The sequence below is a fragment of the Polypterus senegalus genome, chromosome 16 (assembly GCF_016835505.1).
Source record: "Polypterus senegalus isolate Bchr_013 chromosome 16, ASM1683550v1, whole genome shotgun sequence".
Taxonomy (NCBI): Eukaryota; Metazoa; Chordata; class Cladistia; order Polypteriformes; family Polypteridae; genus Polypterus; species Polypterus senegalus.
In genome coordinates this window covers 1,768,839-1,791,293 of record NC_053169.1, presented here as the reverse complement: position 1 = coordinate 1,791,293, position 22,455 = coordinate 1,768,839, and the positions used below count along the sequence as shown (strand labels likewise).

The window sequence follows — 22,455 nt, the reverse complement described above, 5'->3', positions numbered from 1 at the left end:
CATAATAGATGGATAGATACTTTATTAATCCCAAGGGGAAATTCACAGGTTAATGGGATGAAGAATATCAGTGCTTGGATGGATGGATTGGGTTGAAATATGCACAATAATGATGTTTGTTGATTTCTCCAGTGCCTTCAGTACCATCCAGCCATCCTTGTTAACGGGGTAGACCTGGAGCTATGCAGATGGATGAGCCTATGGTATCCTGGATAATGGACTGTCTTTAGGGCAGAGGTCAGTTTGTGAGACTCAAGGACTGTGTGTCTGATGGGGATGGGAATAACACTAGAGCACCACCGGGAACAGTCCTGTCTCCATTTCTCTTCATCCTGTACACCTCTCTGTTCTCCATTAAGGACATCATTATAATGCAATGTATCCACAAGGCCTATAGCATTGTTAAGGACATCTCCCACCCTTTGTTTCCTTGAGATTCAAAAACTTCCAATCTGGGAATCTGTGATTTTGTTATGCAGTACCATTTCTGATGTTTGTAATTTCCTCATCATCATCAGTTGGCTGCATGTTTCTTTTTGACTGTTGGCAGATTTCAAGCAGTCAAGAACAAGCTTCCTGCACGTCTCCCAATCCTGTGCCACCTTTTCAATCTCATGTGGGTAGAGTTGTACTACTTTACTGTTGATGTTGGTGATGTGCACCCAGAATGTTCTTGGGCACCTCAGTTTTGGGAATTCCCATTCGTTCTGATGGTTGGTAGAGGGCACATCTTCTGGTATGTTCTGACGGGTCTCAGTATGGCATATGTCCTACTAATAAGAATTGCCTTTTTTGGCAAGAGTTTCTGAGCATGGGTCTCGATTCAGTTGTTTGTAGAATCTGTTTGAAGTATGGACGACGTTCCTTAATCCGAGCATTATTTTATAGTAATTTGTTGAATAACTGTCAAAGATTCTTTTGATTTGATCATTAAGAGTCCATGTTTTACTATACCACATAGGAGATTCAGACACGAGGTGTTGAAAATCCAGATCTTAAATTCACATGATATGTTCTTGGCTTGCTGGATGCAGTTGAGCTTCCAGTAGGGGTCCCGGGCTTGAGCCTTTTCAAACTTTGATATTGTTAACTGCATTAGCAACCATTGATAGAAGTTATTTGAAGCCGTCTATGATCTCCTCCGTTCAGAGTTAGCAGGAGCTGTTGTCTGAAATCAGGATTTATTAAGTTGTTAATAACTTTATTTTCAAAGCCATCTTGTTTTGGTAACGTTTGCCACCATTTCAAGCACCAGGAGATGGCATAGATGACGTCATTGCAAGACAAAGTGTAAAGGTCCCTTCTCAAAATCCCCAAAGTATCCAAGATTGGATAAAATTACTGGTGACTACATGTGAATCTCTCCTTGTTATTTTGGTGTTAGATTCCGGTTTGATATGAGACTTCTTATTTTGGTTTTGACGATCAGTTCTTGACTTCAGCTTTGTTTTTTTTGACCATTGCCATTCTCCCAGTCTCCCCTTTCAAATTTCCTACTTTCTCCTTCAAGATGGTACAGTAATCAACAAATTACGAAGTGGGAGGTTTATCTTCCTTTAGAAAACTAGACCAGGCTGCCTAAAATATCTTCAGAATCTCTTCAGACTTGTACCTGTTATCATCAAAGACAATAATTTAGAAGGATTCATTGTGTCGCAGCTTTCAGGAAACCAAAGCTCCATTTTTTTGTATGAATGTGTTTGGACATTTGCTGCTTTCCATACTTGTAGGTCATTAATATGCAAATAAGGATATGCTTTTAGATAAACGTCTCTTATTCAATGTCATCTGCACTTTGAACATATGTATTACGCAGCTTTAATAAAATATTAAAACCTGGAATTGTTTCCATTCACGGCGATCAACATTCTCATAGAAAAGAAGAAACTTAAATGCTACCTATTTTTTAATAAAAGAATAAAAAAAAAATTCTAAATTTAGAAATAACAGAAAAAGTTTACCAAAAAAGCATGTTTATTTAAGGAATATCTGATCATGAAATAAAGTTCATAAAACATCAATCTTGAGGGTTCCTTGGGACCAAGTTTGTGAACTAAGGCTGTCATTTACTGAAAAAAAAAACACTAAGACCATGTCATAATTCAAGAAAACATATCCTGAAAATGGATTATGTTTAGATTTAAAGAGCTATTGGGTAGCCCGTCGTTTCATCATATACCACATATACTCTGTCAGTGGTCCGTCAAACGAGTGTTCTGAAACAAAACAAATTTGAAAATTTGGTATGCATAGAAGAAGCACCAACAAGACATGCAGTGTTTGTCGTTATACACGTTTACAGTGATGGGATTATGTTTCAAGCCTCTTGTTTACTAGGTAAGCACCTTGCTGAGAATGTCAGCCAGTCTAGACTAGGAAAGCAAAGTGTATCTTTTCTTAAGTTTTTATCGCCACTCCATAATCCACTAATGAGGACTCCACAGCGATTACAAAAATAGAAAACAATGCATTGATGGCTCCAACGCAAATATGGAGAGACTTTCCAAAACAAATTTCTTTGCAGATGACGTACTGGGTTATCCAAACTGAATTTTCGGAATCACCAGGCTGGCAGTCTGTAACTTCACTAACAAATGGGAATATCAAATAGCTGCAGTCTTACTAATGTATCAGTAATTTTTAGCAGCCATAGCCACAATTTGTGTAAATACATAAAACTGAAGATATATTGTGCACAATGATTATATCTTAAACAAAATGCAAACATAATAAGGAAAAACATATAAAACACCTGTCCTAGAACAGATTATTTTTGCTCTTACTTTTGTACTGCTCAATTGTATTTGTGCAATCGATATACCAGGAATTCCTTAAAAGAGCAGCCTTTATAATCATAATTCACTTGAGCATAAACTGCAAATCAGTTGCTATTTAAAATAAGTATTTGATTAAAGTGGCACAAAATTCTATGATGTACAGATATTAAAAAGTATTATTTGAAGTAGTGGATCGTTGTAAAAGACAAAATCACAACATGTTGATTTGCCCAGTATGCCTGCAGTAAAGCATTACGTGCTCTGCCATCATCTAACTTTAACATACTTAATCTTTTTTTTTCCTAAATCCAACCTTGCTTTTAGTTTCCTGAAATCTTTCAGATAATTTTTCTTTGGTTTCAGAGATCTTGTCCTTGGTCTCTTCCATCTTTTCTGAAAATCGATCTTTGGTTTCCTCCATTTTCTCAGTAAATCGTTCTCTCGTTTCTTCCATTTTGTCCTGTATATAGTCTCTGACAGGTGGTGGTGTGGAGAAGTAGCCATGCTTCCGGAGATACTTAACTGTGTAGGAAGTTCCCCCTAGTGTTACGGTGTATCTGGCAGGTGTAGCAATCTATTAAAGAAAATAAAGTACATCTTATTGTGACATGTTCAGTTACTCAGGTTTAATTTTTTAACCCAGTCTGCTTAGTAGCAGTCCTGAACAGCAAAGGCTTTCAGCAAATCTACACTTAATATTAATCTAATTTAATAGAAGCGTGGTTTTTAAGAAGTATTTATATATATATATATATATATATATATATATATATTTTACTAGCAAAATACCCACTCTTCGCAGCGGCGAAGTACTGCCTTAAAATTTTTATTAAGAAGAAAATTAAAAAGTTTTAAACTGAGGGAAAATATACCAATAATTATTTGTTAAGGATCTCTTTGTATACCACATTGTGAGTTCAGCCCTCCGGTTGTAATATGACCAAGATGTGCACTGAGCTTACTCTTGAGCATGTAACGTACAGTTGGCCATGTGAACAGTAATCTTGTCTGAAATCTCACAGCTTGGATTGCTGCTGTCATAATCGGTTTGAGTTTCATGGTTTGTTTCAATTACGACAGTATTTGTAGGACTTGTGTTGAAGTGACATTTGGCATCTGTCAAGCGTTGTAAGCACACAAACGGTTTCATCGATAACTTCACATCCAGCTTTTGAGAGTTTAAATATTCATAAACATCAAAGTGTCCACTACTGAAATCGTCACCTGTCAATCTAAGATGTTTAAGAGGCACTGTTGGTTGTCGAAAGGTGTAAAATATTTGGCCAATTCGGTACATTTGAAAGCGACAACCGAACAATTCAGTGGCAGCCATCAACTCACATGCAGATCCATAGGTGAAGGGCTTAAGCATTTCACTCTTCTAGTGCTCCTGTGTAGTATAATCATCTCCTGTACCGTCATCAGTCCACACCTTGAACCTGTCCCAGTCATTCAATACATAAGACACAATGTTCCTCCGGATATCAAGAGTGAGCCTGATATGGCCGTGCAATATGTAACAAAGAGAATGGAAAAGGCAGGTGCCATCTCAGGGCATGGAAACCACTCGATAAAGTGACAGTTCTTTGATCGATGGTGATCACCTCGATAGACATGTTAATGGGGGTACAGTTGGAACGATAAAGGAAATGGGTACCTGAACAATGTAAAGTAAGTCTAAAATACCTATACAATAACTATAATTGTAATAAACAAACAATAAAACAGCGGAGAAGCCGTGGATTAAACAAAAAGGCTGTAGTTATCAGTAGGGAGACGTGAATCCCGTGGCGAAGCAAGGAAGGGAATGTAGAGACCGGAGCAACGGACGGTCTTATACAGGCAGGCAGCCAACAACATGGGAGGCGTTGGGATGGGGGACCCAACGCCACCTCACACGGTGACCGAGCTGCAGGCTATGGACATATATATGTACGTAAGTAGGATTCAGTTAGCGTTGGGAACCCGTGTACCAAATTTCTTGAAGATGGGCCCATAAGTAACAAAGACTGTTGAAAAGTTCAATATGGCAGCCGACAGTGGCATCATACCACCGAAATAAGTACGTACATTGGTTTCGGTTAGTGCAGGGAAGCCGCCTATCAAATTTCGAGAAGATCGGGCCATAAATAAGAAAGTTCAACATGGCGGATGTTGTCAACCGTTACGTGTAGAATTTCGAAATGAAACCTGCTTAACTTTTGTAAGTAAGCTGTAAGGAATGAGCCTGCCAAATTTCAGCCTTCCACCTACACGGGAAGTTGGAGAAGAGAATTAGTGATGAGTCAGTGAGTGAGTGAGTGAGTCAGTGAGGGCTTTGCCTTTTATTAGTATATATATATATTGTCAGGGATGCTAGGGGCAACGATCCGGCCGGGACACCGTGAGGGACCGGAAGAGGGTCAGAGCCCACCCTGGATCACGTGGGGGCCACCTTCCTGGTTGCTCTGGGGGCCACGGGTACAGGGCATGGAAGCTCCACCCTGTAGGGGCCCGTGGTCACCGCCAGGAGGCGCCCCAATGCCTTGGGGACTTGTTTCCCCAGCACTTCCGCCACACCAGGAAGTGCTGGGGGGAAGATTTAGGACGGCACCCGGAGAGCTGCCGGGAGGACGGCCGGCACTTCCGCCACGCTGGGGCGTGGCCAGAGGAGGAATGCCGGGAACACCTGGGGCTCATCCGGGGACTGTTTAAAAGGGGCCGTCTCCATTCATTCAAGGCTGGAGTCGGGAGGAGGAAGGACGAAGCACAGAGGAGGTGTGGAAGCGGCCCGAAGAAGGCATTTGTGGCCAGGACTGTGTGATTATCCTGGCGATCCTAAATTGTCCCTAGTGTATGCTTGGTGTGTGTGCCCTGTGTTGGCTGGGATTGGCTCCAGCAGACCCCCGTGACACTGTGTTAGGATATAGTGGGTTGGAGGATGACTGACTGACAATAATGAGACGCTAAACAAGGTGCCACGTGGCCTGCTAACCCACGGATGTCGGGCTCTGGGCCTGGAGGGCTGCAGTGGCTGCGGGTTTTCATTCTAGCCATCCTCTAAATTAGTGAGCAGTTTTTGCTGCTAATTAGTTTCTTTTGCTTTAGTTTTAATTAACATGACAAAGACCCCTAAGCTGTTTCTTTTTCCTTAATTAGCAACCAAACAATAATGAGACACTAAACAAGGTGCCACGTGACCAGCAAACCCACGGATGTCAAACTCTGGGCCTGGAGGGCTGCAGTGGCTGCAGGTTTTCATTCTAACCATCCTCTAAATTAGTGAGCAGTTTTTTCTGCTAATTAGTTTCTTTTGCTTGAGTTTTATTTAACTTGACAAAGACCCCCAAGTTGTTTCTCTTTCCTTAATTAGCAGGCACACTCTAAACCAGGGGTGTCAAACTCCAGTCGTGGAGGGCCGCAGTGGCTGCAGGTTTTCATTCTAACTATCTTCTTAATTAGTGACCAGTTTTTGCTGCAAATTTCTCTTTTTGCCCAGAGGGGACTGGGCGGTCTCATGGTCTGGAATCCCTACAGATTTTATTTTTTCTCCAGCTGTCTGGAATTTTTTTGTTTTTTCTGTCCCCCCTGGCCATTGAACCTTACTCTTATTTGATGTTAATTAATGTTGATTTATTTAGTTTTCTTATTGTGTCTTTTATTTTTCTATTCTTTATTATGTACAGCACTTTGAGCTACTGTTTGTATGAAAATGTGCTATAGAAATAAATGTTGTTGTTGTTGTTATTATTGGGGTTTGTGCACTAATTTGGGTCTGTGTGACCATTGCAAATAATTGTAAATATTGTAAATAAACATGTGGTGGTTAAGAAACAACATGTCCGCCTGTCTGTGTCCGGTCGTTTCCACTATATATATATATATATATATATATATGTTTCCATGGAGAATGGAGATTAAGCCTATGGTGACCAAAGCTGGACAACAGCATGCAATATCTAAAACATCCATAAAAAAATCTCATGTTGCTTGTGTCACATACTGTATTCCACATGTCGAGTCATCCAGTCATATGCTCACAACATGCAAAATGCATGCATTTTCTGCTCAAATATTGTTAAATATATACCACCAGAAAACGAATGCAGTACTACAAACAGGAAGTCAGTTTTTACAGCATCAAGCTTTTGAATTAAGGGTCTTCAATTCAAAAGTGTGATCCATTGTAAATGGACTTCCTATTTGTGGTCTACTTTCATGCTCTGGAGCTTCAAATTAAGAATACTTCTCTCTCTTATAATAAAAAAATCCTGGGACAGGATGAGACTTTTTAGCCTGGAACGAGATGTGACTTTTTCTGAGAGATACTTTCATGTCCCGCGAGACGAGACTTTGTGCCAAGAGATTTAACCATGGCCAGGGCTGGAAATAAAAGACAAAGAGTAGATGACAAAAGTAGAATGTCGTAAAGAATTCAAAAACATTGGCACGATACACATGCACAGCAGGTTAGAGATAATAAAAGTACTAAAATCTGAAAGTCTCAAAAAATGATAGTAAAGATCGCATTAGCACAAACAAACAGAAATTATTACTCGGTGAAATAACATAACAGCAAAAAGAGACTGAATATATTGTTCACGTTTAAACTTTAAGTCGGTGACTTGTAGATTGTCTAATTTGTGTTGCCATCAGGGAAAAGTAGTGTTTCTTCCCAATGAAGAGGCCTATCCGTGAGAATTAAAAGATTTGTTGTTTGGTGAAAGTGAACTCAGAGACACAAAGCAGGCTGGGTGGGTGTTGGTTGGCAAGTGAAGCAAGCATGAGGCAAAGCCCCCTAGTTAGAAAGAAAAAAAAAATGAGAGCATATAGACTGGATGTCTTGACATGTGTATTACATAACACAAGTAACATGAGGATTTTTGTTTTATGGTCATTTTCCATCTTGTTTGCTGTTGTCCAGTGTTGGTCACCTTAGGCTCTCATTCCATCAGAAACATACTCTCTGTTCTCCATGAAAAAGATTTCTCAACCATCACTACAAATCATATATTAAAAAGATCGTCTTTTGTTGGACTATTCCTTTAAGAAAGTCTTTTAACAGTGATTAGCTTATTTACTTTTTTCTCTATATTTATTTCTTCATTGGGACTTGACACTACCCTCTTAACAACTGTAATATTATACTAACAGAAGTGTATGTAAACTTGCACATAAAATGCTTGTCTTTACATCAGCACAGTGGTGGGCAATGATGGTCCTGGAGGGCCTCAGTGGTTACAGGTTTTGGTTCCAACCCAATTGCTTAATTAGAAACCAATCCTTGCCAATCTCAGACCTTATTTAATTTTATGGCTTGTTAGTCAGCCAGGTTAGGTTCTTATATCATAGATTTTTTTCACCTTCCAAGGATATCATCCAAATGATTTGAATCCTAAAGCAGATCATTTTTGGTCTGTCACATTTTTCTCTTAAGTGTTTTATTAAACCAAATAGTGCAGGATGAATCCCACACAGGTGTAAGTGGAAACACATTAGACGGAGAACTGCTGGCTCCTTTGTCATTTGCATCTTATTCCTAATAAGGAGCCATTAAAAACAGTTAGTGTAGCTATTTAAGACTGAAATAACAAATTAGGATGGGGAAACTTAACAAGTGAGATCACTAAAATGAAGCATCAAAATGTCACTTGAGCAGTAAGTGCTTCATCAGCAATATTTGACTTCTCATGAAGAAACTGGGCTGGAACAAAAACCTGCAGCCACTGCAGCCCTCCAGGACTGGCAATGCCCACCGCTTCATTAGTCTGGAATACAAGGCTGCCCTCCTCTCCATCTGCTGTACTGCAGGTTAGTAAGATGCAAGTGTCTGAAATATGACAAGTGCTTCCCCACAGAGTTTGCAACTTTCAGTCTGATCTTTTAATCCATTTATTCCGGTAATGACTGTTACATTTGAAGTGATGTAAATACTGTATTACTCACAGTTAAGTGACTTTAATGGATGGTTTGTTGAAAGGAAAAAAAAAAAGGTATGGAAAACTCACCTTATACATTGCATAAGCAGTAAGTGCATATCCACTTTGGGAGTCCCTCAGTAAATGTACTAAATTTTCAGGCATACCGATATACTCCAAAAATGGCACTAAATTTACACCTCTGAAATGCAAGAGGAACAAAGTATCATTAATATATAGTACAGAGTAATTGAAAGATGCAATTATTTCATTTTACATTTTCTTTATTTATCCAAACCAATGTACATATCAGAAGTTGTCTGCTCAATTATTTTAATGTGTCAAGAACTGGAGGACTGGCAGTTAAGTGACTTTGCTCATTGTCACAAAGTGTGGCAGTGGTGGCAACTGTGCAAGTCACTTTGAGGCCTACAGTTTAGGCTGTACTGTCTAGATCAGCGATTCTCAACCTTTCTAGTGCCGCGACCCTTTAATACAATTTCCCATACTGTGGCGACCCCAACGGTAAAATTATTTTCGTTGCTACTTCATAACTGTAATTTTGCTACTATTACGAATCATAATGTAAATATCTGATAGGCAGGATGTATTTTCATTGTTACAAACTGAACATAATTAAAGCGTAGTGATTAATAACAAAAACAATATGTAATTATATATTGTGAAATATTTATTTCTAATTACAAATAAATGAAATTTTGTCTTTATGACTTACATTTATATGTTGTTCTTCATTGTGTATTGAACTGTATTCATGTTGTATACTTATGTGAAAATGTGAAAAGCATGGTGGGTAACAGTCTTAATTTAACAACAGTAAACTACATTGCTACAAAATTGTTGCAACAGTACACATAAAAAGCCAACGTCCGTGCGAAGGTTGAGGCTGCTTCTTTCTCACCAGATCAGAAATTCTCAGGGCAGTCTTTGAAAGAGCACAATGAAGATCATCTTCTGCAACAAGTCTACTTCTGTATTTAGACTTGATAACCAACAAGCTGGAAAACCCTGTTTCACAAAGACATGTTGTTGGAAATGGAAGAAGAAGTGCGTAAATCCCCGCAACGTCACGCCGTTCGATGTACAGTAATGTAAAGAGTTAAAAATAATAAAGTTATGACAATTAAAACGTTTGAAATTATTCTGATTCAATTGTCTGCAACATCTATCTTCGAATGACAATTATAGTAAAATACTAGTAACTACCGATGGAAAAAATGTATACAATAACAAGTTTTACACATTAGAATTGACAAAACCCACATTTCCGATGGTCTTAGGCAACCCCTGGCAAATCGTCATTCGATCCCCGACGGGGTCGCGACCCACAGGTTGAGAACCGCTGGTCTAAATGATAAACAACACACAAAGTAAAATGAGTTTAACATCAATGAAAAAGTGCATGTCAGTTATCTCTGAAGTGCTTTAGACTAAGATTTTAAAAACACAAGTTTGTTCTAAAACATTCACAACATATTTTTTTTTTCAATCATTAATAGAGTCTTATAAAAACTCACAGAAGTATAAAATTAAACTATAGTGTCCATTTATTGTGTATTTGTAAAGGGGAGCCAAATACTCACATGCAAATTTATTTCCTATGACTGTGATAACTGTCTACAATACCTTCTTTAGTATACTGCCATAATTGTACACTTATACATTACACTGTTTATGCAGCCCCATGACTCTGCCCTGGACTGCATGTTAAGAAGATGGATGGATGATTAGAAATAAGGACAGTGGTCACCCAGGGCTAACGTGAGAGCAGATCTGTCAGCTTGAATTTCACCGTCTAAACCAGAAAATGTTACACATGCCCTGCAAGAAAGTTGGGGGAAAAAAACAAGGATGTTTTCTAAATGTTAATACTGGACATCGTAATCTACCAGTATCGGTGCACTGCACACTTGACTTGACCATTCCTAGTTTTCCTACTTTTTCTCTGTACGTTTACCATTCGTTTGCTCAGAGGTTGATATGCTTGCTACTTCCTGAGCAGCTCTTCTTTTCTCCACTCTAGCAGCCTGCTTCTTCTCTTCTTTCATCAACACCTTTTCGCGTTAAAACTGATTAAGTCAGTGTTTGTGTTGCAATTACTCAGTACGTTTTCTTTAATTTTTCACTTAAGCTGGCACTTAAATCTTCAATCTGCCTCAAGAATGATTTAAGATATGAAGAGGTAGGGGAAGTGACGGTGAAGGTGGTAGGAATGAGAATGGCGCCCGTACACATGTGCTGCCCTGCTGCGGAGAATTGATTCTACAATGAAATAGAATAAAAATAAAAAACGGAATAACCTTGGAGGTCAATCATCACCCCAAAAGCAGACAGTAGGCATCACGTAGTATATGTGTACCAAATTTCAGGTCAAACAGTTTGTGAGCTACAGGTGATTTAAAATCCTGGACAGACAAACGAACAGCCACGGTAGTGTATTATATATAAAGATCCCAGCAAAAATCTTTGTGTTATTAAATTCCATGAAATGCAATGGCTCTTTGGTCCCTTTAATTTATGAGCTCTGCCATCGTGCCCAGCCGCTTTTCTCACTTCTCTCCACTGGCACTCGCACCAGCAGCTTCCTCCCACATAGTCTTAGGGTTGCTGAGCCATCAACTGTAAGAATTCTAATATTAAACATGGGCCAAACACTACAGTGGTGTGAAAAACTATTTGCCCCCTTCCTGATTTCTTATTCTTTTGCATGTTTGTCACACAAAATGTTTCTGATCATCAAACACATTTAACCATTAGTCAAATATAACACAAGTAAACACAAAATGCAGTTTTAAATGATGGTTTTATTATTTAGGGAGAAAAAATCCAAACCTACATGGCCCTGTGTGAAAAAGTAATTGCCCCCTTGTTCAAAAATCACCTAACTGTGGTGTATCACACCTGAGTTCAATTTCCTGATTACTGCCACACCTGTTTCAATCAAGAAATCACTTCAATAGGAGCTGCCTGACACAGAGAAGTAGACCAAAAGCCCCTCAAAAGCTAGACATCATGCCAAGATCCAAAGAAATTCAGGAACAAATGAGAACAGAAGTAATTGAGATCTATCAGTCTGGTAAAGGTTATAAATCCATTTCTAAAGCTTTGGGACTCCAGCGAACCACAGTGAGAGCCATTATCCACAAATGGCAAAAACATGGAACAGTGGTGAACCTTCCCAGGAGTGGCCGGCCGACCAAAATGACCCCAAGAGCGCAGAGACGACTCACCTGAGAGGTCACAAAAGACCCCAGGACAACGTCTAAAGAACTGCAGGCCTCACTTGCCTCAATTAAGGTCAGTGTTCACGACTCCACCATAAGAAAGAGACGGCCTGCATGGCAGATTTCCAAGACGCAAACCACTGTTAAGCAAAAAGAACATTAGGGCTCGTCTCAATTTTGCTAAGAAACATCTCAATGATTGCCAAGACTTTTGGGAAAATACCTTGTGGACTGATGAGACAAAAGTTGAACTTTCTGGAAGGCAAATGTCCCGTTACATCTGGCGTAAAAGGAACACAGCATTTCAGAAAAGAACATCATACCAACATTAAAATATGGTGGTGGTAGTGTGATGGTCTGGGGTTGTTTTGCTGCTTCAGGACCTGGAAGGCTTGCTGTGATAGATGGAACCATGAATTCTACTGTCTACCAAAAAATCCTGAAGGAGAATGTCCGGCCATCTGTTGGTCAACTCAAGCTGAAGCGATCTTGGGTGCTGCAACAGGACAATGACCCAAAACACACCAGCAAATCCACCTCTGAATGGCTGAAGAAAAACAAAATGAAGACTTTGGAGTGGCCTAGTCAAAGTCCTGACCTGAATCCAATTGAGATGCTATGGCATGACCTTAAAAAGGCGGTTCATGCTAGAAAACCCTCAAATAAAGCTGAATTACAACAATTCTGCAAAGATGAGTGGGCCAAAATTTCTCCAGAGCGCTGTAAAAGACTCATTGCAAGTTATCGCAAACGCTTGATTGCAGTTATTGCTGCTAAGGGTGGCCCAACCAGTTATTAGGTTCAGGGGGCAATTACTTTTTCACACAGGGCCATGTAGGTTTGGATTTTTTTTCTCCCTAAATAATACAAACCATCATTTAAAAAACTGCATTGTGTGTTTACTTGTGTTATATTTGACTAATGGTTACATGTGTTTGATGATCAGAAACATTTTGTGTGACAAACATGCAAAAGAATAAGAAATCAGGAAGGGGGCAAATAGTTTTTCACACCACTGTATATATACTGTGGATAATACAATACAATACAATACAATTTATTTTTCTATAGCCCAAAATCACACAAGAAGTGCCGCAGTGGGCTTTAACAGGCCCTGCCTCCTGACAGCCCCCCAGCCTTGACTCTCTAAGAAGACAAGAAAAAGCTCCCAAAAAAAAAAAAACCCTTGTAGGGAAAAAAATGGAATAAACCTCGGGAAAGGCAGTTCAAAGAGAGACCCCTTTTCTAGGTAGGTTGGGCTTGCAGTGGGTGTCAAAACTGAGGCCTCGATTCAAATCCAGTGCAATGAATCTATGGAGCAGCAGCGCCAACCACTAAGCTATGCATGATTAACAGTATCCAAGGTAACTTGCCAATGATATCTAAGTTATTCATGAAAAATGAGGGTTAACTGCAGTGTATATTCAAAATGAGATTAAATAAAACTCTCTTTACACTCAGTCCCATTGCAGTGAGCATGAAAGGTGCATTTTACTGTCCGATCAAAACTGGCACATACCAATGCTTTGTCCCATTCCACCATACTCTATGTCTGGGGTGAGGTATTGGTTGATATGGAATGGCAGTATTAAGGAACTGTCAAAACACAGATTGTTACAAACCCACAAGTATCCTTCATTACAACGTTTTCATACTTTGCAAAATCCATAAAAAGCTGTTGTCATTATGAAGGGTCAACCATAAAAAAATAAAACTCCCCCAACGTACTGCCGAGGGTGAATCAATGAACGAATCTCTATGTATTTATTCTACAACTCTGTAAAAGCGAGCGTTACGTTCTACGCTGTTTTGTGTTGGGCTGGTAACATCACCTCGAGAAAGGCCCACAGAATTAGCAAGGCAGACAAAGTTCTGATCTGCTCTCTGAACATGCTGGAGGTATTAGTGGAGCAGAGAATGAAGACATCATGAAGAATGCCACAAATCCTCTCTAGGGCACCTTAGCATTGGGGACTTTCAGCCAACAAATTAATGAGCACAAGTGTGTAAAAGTGCGCTGCTGGAGCGCCTTCCTACCTACACCATTACCCCTTTATAATTCCTCACAGTGACTGACCTGATCTTTTTATTATTAGCAAAGCCCAAAGTTTTCTTTCTTTTTATTGATTCTCATGTGTTTGACGGTTGTTGTTTGTTTTTATATATCGAGCTTCGGTAAATAACAAAATTTCCCCACTGAGACAAATAAAGTATTATTCCCCGGTCTAAATGATGCTTTCCACGCTCAATTGTGTCCAATCCAAAAAATAGTGCATGATGCAAATGCCAAGATTAGGATTTCACTTAATCCTTCTACCAGTGTTTACAACATGAAACAGCAGGGCATGCTATGGGCTCAGCATTAGAAAATGTCCCAGGGCCGCGTCCACTTTATCCTTCTTTCATTTCTTTTTAAGGTTTGCAATGCTGCTTTAATCAACAGTGAAACTACGCATATTTTTGTGTATGTCCGTTAAGTAAGTTAGCCTCGTTATATAATTGAGATAGAATAAAAGATATGTCTTAGAATATTTGTGCAAGACAAAAAAAAATAAAGGATTTATCCATCCATCCATTATCCAACCCGCTATATCCTAACTACAGGGTCACGGGGGTCTGCTGGAGCCAATCCCAGCCAACACGGGGCGCAAGGCAGGAAACAAACCCCAGGCAGGGCGCCAGCCCACCACAGGGCGCACACACACACACGGGACAATTTAGGATCGCCAATGCACCTAACCTGCATGTCTTTGGACTGTGGGAGGAAACCCACGCAGACACGGGGAGAACATGCAAACTCCATGCAGGGAGGACCCAAGAAGCGAACCCAGATGGGTCTCCTAACTGCGAGGCAGCAGCGCTACCACTGCACAGCCATTAAAGGATTCACATACTTTCAAATTGAAATGTATATAATAGTTATATATTAAGTATGTTGTAGTGATTTATCCATCCATCAATTTTATTAAGAATAAAAGATGTAAGAATTAGAGGCATTAACAGAGCAGCATGAAATACAAGGTATCGCCAACTCTGAATGGGGCATCAGTACTAACACATCCTTAGATGTGTGTCCGGTTGCGTTCACATAGTCATGTGTTTTGCCTTCTATTGTCAGTGTAGCAGTATATAAATGGTATCTTACACACATGCTGCACATACTCAAACCCACTTAGTTCAGTTCAGTGCTGCACCCATCCCGGAAGCACTAGGCACAAGGTGGCAAGAAACCTACAGAGGGACTGGTCCATCACAGGACAAACACAGAGCAATGAATCTAATTTGAAGACCCAAAATAACCAAACTAGCATGAAGACAGGAGAAAAACACGGCTACCCAGAGTAAAAACCATGGGGACCTGATAGCCAGGAGTGGGATTCAGCTCCCAGATGTTAACATCTGTGAGGTAGTAGAGCTAAACACTGATTATGATACGTGCTTTTAGAAAACTAAAATCAAGTTTAGTATCATTCACTGACATGTTTTACTTACTTCATAGCAGCATAGTAAAACGAGCCAAACCACATAGTGGAAGTTAAAATATGAACTGGTATCATCACCTTTCCATATTGCTTAAATGTTTTCTTAAACCTTTGAACAATACCAATGGATTGGTCACTCAGTGGGTCCTTCTCAAAGTTTTCCTCTTGCAGTGAATCTGCCAGCGAATTTGGTTTTCCACTAGCGTTTACAAAATGTTTACTCTCTTCTGATGCATCTACATGGTACTTTTCTTGATTAGAAGACCCAGTTTGGTCTTTAATACTTTTCTTCTGCTCTTCTGCAGCAGAGCGAGGAAAGGAGGTGGTCAACCACCGACAAGAAATTGAAGGGATGTTCTCGAAAGCATCAGGGGAGCCCTTACACAGCTTGTGTGGCACGAGGCAGCATAGCCCAGACCGTGTTATCCTGGCGTGGTGGAGCACCGTCTTAAGTAGTAGACCCTGCATTTCAAGGGGTGAAAAATGATATCTGAATTCCTGTAATGAAAAACATAAAAATGACAAGAATCAAAGTGCTGCAGAATAAATAATTGGACATAAAGTCACTGCAACACTAAAATGACTATAAAAATATATATTTAATAAATTCAAAAACACAGACAACTTTAGAAATATCCAAAAATTATATAATAACAGGCCTTACAATGCCATAATGTATGTTCTTCAGCCTGAAAATTCTTTATTTCAATGCGTTTAATGCAGTTTGTGTGTATGTTAATGTTGTTTTGTTTAGTAATTCACTGTTAATCCATTAATAATCTACAGTTATATAAAGCCCAATGAGTGTTGTCCTGTTTGGAAATCCACACCACTGACTCCATCTTGGACAGATTTAACACATTTGTAAAGGGGAAGACCATAGGCTGTGTTTTGTTCCAAAGTGTTTCTCCTTGGGCAACCTTATTTAGTGACATCACAGTGAAAACCGATCTCTGCAACCCCATCAAGGGTCCTGGCTTTCCTGAAGCTCACCTGCTCTCTCTACATTCCTAAAACTGGGCCATGTACTTTCTGAAAAAAGACAAAATGGTTAGGCCATCTGCAGTGGGCTGGCACCCTGCCTGGGGTTTGTTTCCTACCTTGCGCCCTGTGCTGGCTGGGATTGGCTCTAGCAGACCCCCGTGACCCTGTAGTTAGGATATAGCGGGTTGGATAATGGATGGATGGCTAGGCCATTGGGATAGAGATGCTACAAAAAATAAACGTGCAAGGTTTACACTTGCATCTCCTTTGAAGTGGCTCCTTAAATTCTATTAAGGACTGTATTGCAGTTAGACATTCTGAAGAGAACGGTTTGTGAAAGCAGAAAACCCATGGAAGCTTATAATAAATTAAGTGGTCACGCTTTAAAATTAACATAACTATAATGCTTGCATAAATTATCAATTACATCCATTAATATGTCATTAAATAGATAACAAATCCATATATCGTAAAAACTGTTGAATATAAACTCAGAGATGTTATGCTCAGGCTATGTAATGCACTAGTGAGGCCACATCTGCAGCACTGTGTGCAGTTCTGGTCCCCACAATACAAGAAAGACACAGCAGCACTTGATTAATAAATAATATAAAAGAAGGCCACAATGGTATCGCTACAGTCTTTAAATCCAAACTTTAATAGGGTAGGGTGCTAAAAAGTCACCTGATGATTCACAATGGCAGTGATGAAATGCCTTCTATCTTGTAGGTTATGGGTTTTCAATCATCATCGTAAAGATACGAATCCAATTACAAGTAGGAGTCAGTGGTAAAATAAATTGAGGAGTCAAAGTCTACAGTTTCCCACCCGGGGTTTGTTTCCTGCCTTGCACCCTGTGCGGGGTGGTATTGGCTCCAGCAGACCCCCGTGACCCTGTAGTTGAAATATAGTGGGTTGGATAATGGATGGATGGATGGAATCTACAGTTTTGTGTACCAGCACCACAGCCCTGGTTGTGGGTGTGGAGGCACCATTTACATCTTCACCTAGGGCAGCAGACATACTACAGCAGGGATCTTCACTCACAGTCCTGTTGGGCCGCAGTGACTGAAGGCTTCATTTCACTCAAGTTCCTAATTAGAAAACAGTCTTTAATGACACTTGGTATTTAACTGTGTTGCTTGTTATTTGCTCTCATTCCATCCATCCATCCAATATCTAACCCGCTATATCCTAACTACAGGGTCACGGGGGTCTGCTGGGGCCAATCCCAGCCAACACAGGGCACAAGGCAGGAAACAAACCCCGGGCAGGGCGCCAGCCCACCGCAGGGCACACACACACACACCAGGGACAATTTAGAATCGCCAATGCACCTGACCTGCATGTCTTTGGACTGTGGGAGGAAATCCACACAGACACGGGGAGAACATGCAACCTCCACGCAGGGAGGACCTGGGAAGTGAATTGCTCTCATTCCTCAAAGACAAATTCTAATTACATTGTAGAGTTTACTTTTGTGGACTTGTACTTTACGATCCTCCCCTTTTCTCTCTTATTGATTTCTAAACATTCTATTAACACAGAGACTTTATGATGGACATTTACCAAAAGGAACCAAGTTAGCTGGTGATTTCTTTGTTATTTGAATTTCTTTATTAACTGTGGCTGGTTAAGAAAACAGGAAACAATTAAATGCTAACGGCAATTAAGGGTTCTAAATCGTAAATAGTGAGGTAACTAAAATTAAGCCCAAAAATATACTACTTTAGCAGGAAATAAATGAGTTATAATTAAGACATCGATTGAATTTAAAACATGTAGCCACTGTGGCCATCCACGACCATGAGTGAGACTCCCTGCTCTACAGTGTAATTAAAATTTGGCTTGGATGAATGAAAACACTAACAAGCAGTACAGTTAAGAACCAAGTTTCGTTACCATCGAAGATTGTCTTCAAATTAGGATACTTATGGGAACAAAAACCTGCAGCCACTACGGCCCTCCAGGACCGTCACTGACGATACCTGTGCTTGAACACGTTGGTTAAGTTAAATGCTACTGTGACACGCTCCTGTCCCTCAACCCTTAACTTGATGAATTGCTGATGTATGATACGCAAGATGTTTAGTACGCACCCTCTTGCAATAAATCAAGTTAACATGCTAGGCACGAACGTGCAAACTTGCACGTCAGAGTGGGCGTGTCTTCTCGAAAACCGGCAATATGCTAAACGAAAACCACCACATAACGAACGAAACTTCTAGCACTTTTTGTATTGCAGTTTTTTTTTTAAAGTTCTTCCCCCCAATTCCCTGCCCTACTAGGTTGGAGTCCCACTAGACAGTTCATTTTAGATAATTAAGCTTTTATCTGTACAATCCTGCAATAAACAAACACTTGTTTGATCCCAAGAGCGGAAGTTATAATAGGAGAAAATAAAGTACGCAAGTACTTTAACTTTCAAGTTGTCTCGTACTCACCGCTTGTTTGAGAAAACCGACTCCAAGTCACGCCGGGCACAAGAGCTAGAAAAAATAAAGATACAATGATCAGAGAATAATTTTACATTTGTGCGTATTAGTTTTTATCTGGACGTATGTTTTACTACAAGAAACAAATCAAACTAACGATTGTTTGGGTAGAATATTCCCGCGTCCTCTGAAGGACATTTCATTATAGATATTCAGAATAAGATCGTCTCACTTCTGGCTTGTCCTTTACAGTTTCTGTCCTAGTCTCTTAAGAATAACTGTAAAATGTATTTAAGGTCTACTTTGTTACAATAATATACTATTCATAATGGACCGGTTACATTTCGTCAATGAAAAACTAGTAGCTAAGCAAACAATCTGAATACATACACGAGCAAATGCAAAAGGGCTATGATATAAATACACCTAATTGACATGCAGCCATGCTCTTTCCGAATGCTTAACATTGGCGACATGCGACGCTGGAGGGTTTTTTTGATTTGTCAATGATACTGGTAAGTGTAGTCTCTTAAATGTCAGCGGTCGGTATAAAACGTGGGCTACGAATCTTATTACACTACATTACCCATAATGCTAAGCACCACGTGCCATAAACCTAGCGTACATGGCAGAAACGCGAAAAATTCTACGGCAAGCCAGCTAGTTCAAAACAGCCCTTTTCCAGAAATCCAGTTGAAACACGGCGAGACAACGCCACAAAATACACAACAAAACTAATTTTTTGTGCATTTTGACGCAATAAGTTTATAAACCAATACAACAAAAAGATTGAAACATTAGCACAAATAGGTATACAAGGGCATTGTTAAAAAAGTACAACTGAAAAGATCACTGTAATAGAAAATGTTTAAAAACAGCTCAATAATTCTGACTTAGAAGAATACAGGACACTAGAGCAAGAGGTCAAAAAAGGCATTTAAATGGTCAAATGAAAAACTGAAAAAAGAAATTACTGGTAAGGCCAAAATAAACAGCAAGCAAATTTTTGAGTTCTAATCCGGTAAAATGACAACAAAGGAGAATTTAGGAAACCTTAAAGGACACAAAAGGATAAATCTTTGAAAATGAGAAGAAAATAGCAAAAGAAGTGAAGGAATATTTCACCCAAGTATCTGTAAAGGAAGAAACAAATGGAATCTCCCCTGCAGAATAAAAACAAACGCCAAGTTCATCAATTAATTAAAATTGAAGAGTCAGAGGAGAATCAAGCCTCCAGTATACTGAAGACAAATAAACCCCGAGACCTGATATAGGATTTTACCAGTTGCAGGATTGGATTAACTATCAAGCAAAATAAGCACCTGCTTAGGGCATCAAGGGAAGTGGGCACCATAGAAATTTTCCATTGCCAGATTTACCATGGACCATACGGTACAAAATTGTAAGTGGTGCAGCTGAACCAGGTTCCACAAAAAGGGGCTTCCACATGAAATGAAAAAAAAATGCATAGAAATTCAATGTATATGCAATGATAAAAATAATAATAATAATAATAATAATAATAATAATAGAGGTTAATGATACAACAAAATTAGAATCTGCTAAGTGCCACACGGTCCACCGAGGCTCACGTGATCGTTCTTGTCTTGGTTGGGTCGGCGGTCCCATTCAGTCATTCACTGAGAAAGAATGCAGATCATATACAGAATGTGGGGGCACCAGAATCTTTTTATTGCTTAGGGCCTCTAAATGTCTTAATTGAGCCCTGACCAGTTGTACTGAAACAAATGAAAGATGTCGTCTATAAATTCTTATTAAGCATTTTTGAGCAACAGCTTGAAGAAGGAGAAATATCTGAAGACTGGAAATTTGCAAATATGACCGCAATCTTCAAGAAGGGAGGCAAAATGCCATGTGCAGAAACAATTAAAAAGGCAAATAAAAGGTTATGGTATATCGTGAAAACTGTTGAATATAAATCAAGGGATGTTATGCTTAGACTATAATGTACTGGAGAGGCCACATCTGGCGTGCTGTGTGCAGTTGTGGTCACCACGCCACATGAAAGACATAGCAGCGCTTGACACTTGAAACACGCAACAAAAGCTGTTCACAATGTACACGGTTCACCAAACCATTTAGTGAACTCCTTTCATGAAGTTTAAGTGTTGTGAGGAGCCAGAGCTTATTCTGGTGACATTGGATGCAAGGCAAAAAACCAACCCAAGACTGGGAGCCAGCCTGTGATAGATTTAAACTCAGTGAGGCAGCGCCAGCTTAGAGTTCCCATTTATTCTTTGGGAGACATCCGTGTATCCAGCAACCAACACTAGTGGTTAAGGTTTTGCACCTCAAACCCTGAGGTTGCAGGTTCAAATCCCACTACTGACACCTGTGTGACCCTCAGCAGATCACTTCACCTTCACCAATGGGAAAAACAAAAATAAATTGTTATCAACTGTATCTGAAATGCTGTAAGTCACATTGGGTAAAGGTTTTCAGACAAATAAGGAAATCTGTGATCATAAATCTTTCATTATTTTAAATGATTGCTTCAAAGTTAAGGTGCATGTTATTTAGATCAGGGGTAACCAACGCAATCCTTGAGGACCCCCAAACTGTCCAAGCTTTTGTTCGCTTCCAGCACACCTTTAGCAGTATGTAAGCTTTATGGGCCCCATATGAACTTTGGGTGCAAATTCTGATGGTCCCAAATCGGCCACTCATATAGGACCTGCCATCAGGCCATTGTGGGACCTGTGACGGCAAAGAAGCCTTTTCATCAATCAATTCCAACCCACCCAGGACAATGAAACAGTCGAGCCTCTGTGTGCCCAAATGACCAAGGGGGGAATCTCCATTTGCCAGAATGACCAAGGAGAGGTCTCCCCCCAATTAACGGACCAAGGGAGACGACCCTCCTACTCGATGAAGCAAGCGAATCTCTGTGGGCCAAACTCAAGAGTGGGAAATACCACGCAGCATTAAACTACTGGCTGTCCGTGTACTACATTATTAAAAGTGTTTTTTGACTCTCTGTTAAGGTGCTAAGTCTCCCAGTGGCCTGTGGGGGTCTTAATCTGGGCTTTATTGGGGCCCATAAGGACTTATATTACCTTAGACATGATTTGAGACTTTTGGGGGATCGAGACAGATACAGGCAGATTTTTTGCCGAATCATGATCAGGATTTTCTAAAACATCACCAAGACAACAGAAAAGACATTTTCAAGATTTTAAGTTAGACGGTCGCTGCGGCCGATCTCATTGCCTTTAACTTTGATCCTCCCAAATACCCCGAGTAATTTTACTCCAAGTCGCTAGCCAGCCTTTACAAACCTGCAGCCAGGAGTCTCCACACTGGAGCTCCAAGTAGGTGGCGCTGATTCCAATGGACACCAATAAAGTCTAGTTGCAGACTTCCAGTGCTCATCCTGGTTACACTGTGGTTAAGATTAGGGTTGTAAATGAGGGCTACCTGATTCAAATAATGACGACTGTCCATTGAGGAGACTCCTCTTCTTCTTTCGGCTGCTTCCGTTAGGGGTTGCCACAGCGGATCATCTTCTTCCATATCGCCATGTCTTCTGCATATTGCTCTGATACACCCACCACCTGCATGTCCTCTCACAGCACATCCATAGAGAGGAGGCTCCGCGCTGCAATAATATTCCC

At 40.0% G+C, this 22,455-nt stretch overlaps 1 protein-coding gene across 5 annotated transcripts; it reads right to left on the bottom strand.

Annotated features, from left to right (window-relative positions):
* Window positions 1–1,953: 1,953 nt before the first annotated feature.
* fam210aa (family with sequence similarity 210 member Aa) lies at window positions 1,954–22,432 on the bottom strand. 5 transcript variants are annotated; one of them, XM_039737851.1, is made up of 5 exons: window positions 22,259–22,432; window positions 18,830–18,874; window positions 15,412–15,899; window positions 8,765–8,876; window positions 1,954–3,351 (listed from the first exon to the last, which is right to left on the bottom strand). In XM_039737851.1, exons 3-5 carry the CDS (start codon window positions 15,867–15,869, stop codon window positions 3,064–3,066), a joined length of 858 nt encoding a protein of 285 aa, XP_039593785.1. In that variant the 5' UTR covers window positions 15,870–15,899; window positions 18,830–18,874; window positions 22,259–22,432; the 3' UTR covers window positions 1,954–3,063. The 5 variants fall into 5 exon arrangements, with proteins under 5 accessions (XP_039593785.1, XP_039593784.1, XP_039593788.1 ...); XM_039737850.1 differs by lacking the exon at window positions 22,259–22,432 and adding an exon at window positions 19,211–19,311; XM_039737854.1 differs by lacking the exon at window positions 22,259–22,432 and adding an exon at window positions 19,247–19,284.
* Between the last annotated feature and the right edge of the window lie 23 nt (window positions 22,433–22,455).